Here is a 6,271-nt window from a genome sequence, read left to right as displayed (position 1 = left end):
TGAAAATAACTATTAAATATAAAACAAAGGAGATAAAGAGAAAATATATTAATAAAAATAAAAGAGATAATTAAATGAAGAACAAATGTTAATTAAATTACCAATCGAAAAGAGGGAAGTTAGAAAGTTTAGATCTGAGAGTTGAAGTCAAAAGCAACGTAGCAAAAGAATTCAGCAATATTCAAAAGATTACCTAATTGTTTTACAACTTATTCTTAAATAACCAAAGTCTAAAATTGTCCAACCAGTAACAATAGGCCGAAATATCTAACTTAAAAATTCCGCCAGATATGAAAACAGTCGATCGACCAACTGGAATAGTCGATCGACCATTCCACAAGTTGCCACGTGTCGATCGACTTTTTTTGAACAAACAACAACGTTCAGCATCAACATAATAGGCTTCCTTGCGACTTCACGCCCTCCAAGACGATAGTTTCCTTGTTTCAGCTTTACTAGTGTCCAAAATACAACTCCGGGAACAGTTTCTTTTCTTGTATACACACGTTGAGGTTCAATTTCTGCATAGAATACAAAATAACCCAAAGTAGCCAACTCACGGGAGAAAAGTAGCTAGCTGCTACCTAATATGCATAGAAATGCGTGCAAAATGATTGAGAAAACGTATAAATAAGGCACGCATCAGGTCACATTTGTATTCATTTGTAATTCATTAAACTTAATAATTATATAAAGAGTTACTTAATTGTAATTCTGATTCACTACCTAGGGAAACCAAGACGGTAACATCTTCCGATTACCTTGGCCGGGTAAGAAGGGAGTGTTACAATAACATCATTAATTTATCGAAAAAAGAAAAATTTTCATTAAAATACTCATTTTGTGACTTCTTACGATTTTAATTTGTATTTATTTAATCAAAATATAATGATGAGAAACATGAAAAATAAATGAATTGTCGATTTAAAATGCATAAATAATCCCCCCTTTTTTTTTACTAAAAGATTAACAAATCTACAAATTCTTCCACTTAGTTTTCGCGCCCAAGTGATACTCTACTACCGAGTATAAAATATCTTCTAATTAATTGATCACTATCTATAATTAGGCTCTGTTCTTTTCGAGTGAAAATGTCTGAACTGAACTTAATGAAATTGAACTGAAGTAAGAGTTAATTTATGGAAGAGAAATGATGAACTGAATTGAAATGAATTAAAATGAGCTGAAAATAGGTCTAAAAAATCAGGGTCTTAGTCTTATACAATATTTACCTCTTAATTAATCATATACCAAAAATATTAATGGTAATTATTATCACAATTTTTCCATATATTTTGATTTTTGACGGGAATTGGCACTTGATAGTTGTTATCAAATGAAGTTCAAATTTTTGGTACCTTCGGACAAAAAACAAAGTTAGGTGTCTTCGTACCACCGAGGTTAAATGCTAGATATTTCCTAAAAAAACTATTTAAATTAGAAAAATAAAATTGCAAAAATGTGTTAACTTAAGCCGTTTTTGACGTTAACTAGACTAGGGGTGTTAATGAGACGAGACAGTCGCGAGCTACTCGAGATCGGCTCGGTCAAAGCTCGGATTGTGCGAGCTCGGCTCGAGAGCTTAACGAGTCAAGCCGAGCAAAGGCTGACTCGACTCGAAAAGCTCGTGATCGGCTCGAACTTGTGTGATTACATAAGATATTTTATAAAAATATTTTATCATGATTATATTTTTATATCACAGGTATCAAATCTCTCGCAGATTTGCCAAATATTTTTACATATAATCTTCGAGCCTTGTTATTGAAAATATCGAAAAAAAAATAAAAGTAACGAATTTTATATAGGCTCGAGCTATCGTTAAAGCTCGCAAGCTTTATAACGACCACATTTTTTTCAAGCTCGGCTAAACTTGAGATCGGCTCGAGTTCGAGTTTTGATTCTTGACCACAAGCCGAGCAAGGCCAGCCTCGGGCTCGACTCGGCTCGTTAACAACACCCCTAAACCTAACCATAAAACGGTTACCCACTGAAACCCGACTTGTAACATGACTGAACCACTAACCCGTTTCACCGACCCATCGAGTCCTACGGTGTAAGAGTGTAAGACCTTAATTCAAAAATCTCCCAAAAGTGAAGTTCCCGGCAAGGCAGAGTTAACCACATACTCCACCCGATACACCTCTCAGTAATCGCCGAATAATCAATCAACTCAATTCAAATCAAATTGCAATTCCCAGGTAGGGTTTCGTTTCTTCATTCAATCGCTTTCAGTCTCTATCTAATTATACTGCTCTACCTGCTTAGCTGATTGTTGAATTTGTTTTATTATCTATGAAATTTTAGCATTTTTAGGGTTGTTGTATTGCGGAAATGGTGGACGGAATGGAGGCAATTGTTGCAACTGTAAGCGGTTATCATGGTTCTCAGCGATTGAAGCTCATTCAGTTAATTACCGCCGTTGGCGCTAATTATGTTGGTAAAATGTCCAAATCTACCACTCATTTGGTCAGTATCATCCCTTTCAATTTCTTAATTAGGGTTTCCAATTTTTTAATTTCAATATTCTTCTGAATTGTCGAGTTAATTGTCGTATGTGATTACATTCCTTCATTTAACAATGACAAATTCTTGCTATGTTGGATGTGCAAAATTTATACTCCTTCGTCTTGTGAGGGGTATTTTAATCAAAGGTAAACAAATGATTGAGACGGAGAGTGTAGTGTTTACAGGACTCTCTTCGCGGTGTCTGTTGTTTCAGTGGAGGGAGTTGTTACATATGCATTTACTCTTTCAATCTACTTTTTTGGATTGTTTCAGAATTTTGCGTTTAAGTGATGTAGAAAGTTATGTTATCAACAGGTTTGTTGGAAATTTAACGGAGAAAAGTATGAACTTGCCAAGAAAATCGGAACAATAGTTGTTAATCATCAATGGCTTGAAGATTGCATGAAGCAAGGGAAGCACATTCCAGAACATCCTTATACTCTAGTAAGGTGAGGAAACTTCGGAGTTTTAGCTAATTTGATTGACGGTTACATCTTTCTGTGAATTTTTTATATGTTTTATAATAAACAGTAATGCCAAACATTAGCTATTAGCATGAACTTGTCATGATCTTTTGTGCATGTTGGTCTATGCTGTTGTCTAGAGTTGACTCGTCGTTCTAGTCTTTCACTAGATATGTCTCCCTTTTGTCGTTTGTAGTGGCCAAGATGCAGGTTCCCTAACGTCCGAGATCTCAGTTGTCATGAAGCAAGCACCCGTTCTAAAGGAAAATAAGCTTCTTTCGAATCAAAGGAACATATATGATGGCATCAGAAATGTGATTGATCTGGATTCTGATGAAATTGAAAATGATGACTGTTACGATGAGTTGCTGTTGGATGAGGTAATAGAATAATAGCTTATGACTTGTCAATTATTTTCATGTATGATTGAAGTCTAGAGGATACATGCTAGATCCTATAATCTTGCACCAATTTAGTGGTTTTATTCCTCTGCTTGTGCTATCTACTTTTTTTTTTCCGCGTTTTAGTGATTTACATTGCTAATTTCAGAACTTGTTTCCCAAATCTGGAAGTAAAACAAGTAGCAGACAAAAGTCTAAGAGAAAAGTAATCAAGGATACTTCTAGAGGTGATTGGCAAGCAAAGATAAACAACATAGGGTCTGATTATGGGGTTGTGCTACATATAGATGACATGTTTGAGGTACGTACGCAAGACAAATTAGCTTGATTTCTGTTTGAAATGATAAGCCCTTCTTAAGTAGTAGATTTTGAGATTAGAGTAAAATTCTTCTGAACCTTATCTTTTTTTCTTTGCTGTTAATTTATGAGTAGAGCGAAGATACATTGCCAAGTTGCTCTAACAAGCAGAGAAGAAGGAATGCTGATATAAGCATGGGGACAGACATCTGTGGCTCTTCAAGTAGAAGTCGGCGACTTGTCAAAAATAAAACCGAAATTGGTACCACAAGTTTAGCTACCAAGAGTACTGATTTGCAAAGCAAACATAAAATGAACCATATGAATGATATCGTTCAGCTTGGAAACACAAGCGTTCAAAGCGTTGACAAAGAAGATGCTGATGTGAGGAACCTGCAGGAGATTAGTTCTACCTTTCAAAAGTTGGAAGGGCAAGATGAAGGCAAGGACCGAGCTGACAATTTCGCTGGACTTCAGAAATCGGTGGAGCTTTCATGTGTAATATGCTGGACAGAACATAGTTCCACTAGAGGCGTTTTGCCATGTGGACATCGCTTTTGCTTCTCATGTATCCAGGAGTGGGCTGATCACATGGTATGCATGACTCATAAGTTGATTTTTTCTTTGTAATGTGATTTTTGAGTAGGACACTTCCTTTTCCCTGAATCATCAAACAGAATCTTTCAACCCATAGTGGAAGATGTCGTCGGGTCACAATAAAAAAAAATGTACCTTAATAATAGTGAGTTTTTGGTTGTGTGGAAATGGAAACTCGCAATAAGCATCAAATATTTCTCCTTGTTTGAAACCGAAAAGTTAACCTAGGATGATTATCGTAGTAACTGCATACTCACCTAGTCACCATCTCATACTTTTTGAGTAGTATTTTCTTTCTGAGTACGTATTCTCTCCAGAATCTCTGGCCTGTAATGTGATAAATGTAATTGACCATTTGCTTGCCACTTAATCATGTCAAACTTGTGTCATATTTCTCTGTATATTCTAATGATCCTTCAATTCTTCTATATAGGCTTCAAATCGTAAGGAAACCACATGCCCCTTATGCAAAGCAAATTTTGCCAGCATTACTAGAGTAGATGCAACAGCTTCTCTAGACCAGAAGATTTACTCACAAACAGTTCCTTGGGCATCATCAGAGGACATATTCATTGTCCCAGAGGCTAGAGCCATTCGTTCAAACACTCAGGTGATCGTTCGCTCTTTAACCATTTCTTAACGGAACTAGTACTGTTTTGTGCCTTTTTGGCCAGTTGTGTGAAATTACTTAAAGCTAGGCGTTTAGGTATTGCATATTCTTTCGTAACATCTAGGATGAAATGTGTTGGTCCATTCCTCAATATGACTAGCCCACTTAGGTGGTCCATGCTCACAAATTTGTCTTTCTTTTCTGTGGATTAGAGGCCGTAAGACAAACGGAGAGTTTTACTGTTGATGGTTCTTTTAACCTAGTTCATGAGTACTACCTTCGACAAATTCATGGTTATATTATTCCTCTTTCCTTACCGATCATAGTTTGCTGTGTGTCTTACAGTATGTTTCTTGGTGTTACAGATCCTGCTCCCTTCTGCATGCTGTCATTGTCAGAGCCCATATCCGGCTGAGCTTTTAAGATACTGTCAAATATGCCAGACTAGCTGCATCCATTCTTACTGTCTCGATCCTCCTCTATTTCCTTGGACATGCATTGGTTGCAGAGATCGCCGCCTTTTTTATCACTACTAGATTAGTATTTTGTGCTTTATCTGTGATGTATTTGCTTTGTCTGTAAAACCATACTTGGATCGATACAACATGATCAGTTTAAGAGATGTTAAGATGTATAGCGGAAAAATATACACATTTATTTCCTCATATTTGAGGGAGATTGAAGATTGACGATAACATCTCTAACTGGTAAAGGCAAATACAATATGACAAGGAGTAACTTGCAATCTTCTCTGGTATACTTGGTTTTCAGTGAGGCGTCGTTGAAAACCGTGTATTCATCAGTGTGTTATGTCACAAGTATATTCATTGATCGTTCATCATACGCACCTACAAACATCGAAATATACTCTCTCTCAAGACGTTATCCATTTGTTTCATGGAAAAATAAAAGAGGTGACGTATATCAGTATATGCTGTCTGATCTTTTTTTTTTGGGGCACTTCTTAGACCCGGGTGTAGTGAAAAGTATGTGAGGGTTGCTAGGTCGTCGCCCGGAAGCGACGCGCCATCTTTATATCTGGGGGTGGTGTCCAATAGGCAAGGGTGCGCTACATCTTCTAGACCCGGGTGTAGTGAAAAATATGCAAGGGTTGTTAGGTCGTCGCCCAAAAGCGGCGCGCCACCTCGAAGTATGGGTGTGGTGTCAAATAGGTTTGGATCTAGGAAGCAAGGTCAAGAGCGGGTAAAGAAATCAGGACATGACTTTAGGAAGGGTAGTAGGTTACGTTTTGGTACTTGGAATGTTGGCTCTTTGACAGGGAGATTAGCTGAGGTAGGGGAGGTTATGAAAAGGAGGAGAGTGCATATAATGTGTCTACAAGAGACAAAGTGGGTCGGAGATAAAGCAAGGGTGATAGCGCCTTGGGGTTATAA

The 6,271-nt window shown here is 37.1% G+C and overlaps 1 protein-coding gene across 1 annotated transcript; it reads left to right on the top strand.

Annotated features, from left to right (window-relative positions):
- The first annotated feature begins 2,103 nt into the window (after window positions 1-2,103).
- Window positions 2,104-5,563, top strand: LOC141612227 (uncharacterized). Its single transcript, XM_074430962.1, has 8 exons — window positions 2,104-2,201; window positions 2,308-2,469; window positions 2,824-2,957; window positions 3,169-3,352; window positions 3,522-3,674; window positions 3,806-4,264; window positions 4,701-4,877; window positions 5,243-5,563. The coding sequence occupies exons 2-8, from the start codon at window positions 2,335-2,337 to the stop codon at window positions 5,411-5,413; spliced, it is 1,413 nt and encodes a 470-aa protein (XP_074287063.1). The 5' UTR covers window positions 2,104-2,201; window positions 2,308-2,334; the 3' UTR covers window positions 5,414-5,563.
- The last annotated feature ends 708 nt before the right edge of the window (window positions 5,564-6,271 follow it).

This window comes from Silene latifolia, chromosome 11 (genome assembly GCF_048544455.1).
Source record: "Silene latifolia isolate original U9 population chromosome 11, ASM4854445v1, whole genome shotgun sequence".
Classification (NCBI taxonomy): Eukaryota; Viridiplantae; Streptophyta; class Magnoliopsida; order Caryophyllales; family Caryophyllaceae; genus Silene; species Silene latifolia.
This window is presented reverse-complemented; position numbering and strand designations above follow the sequence as displayed.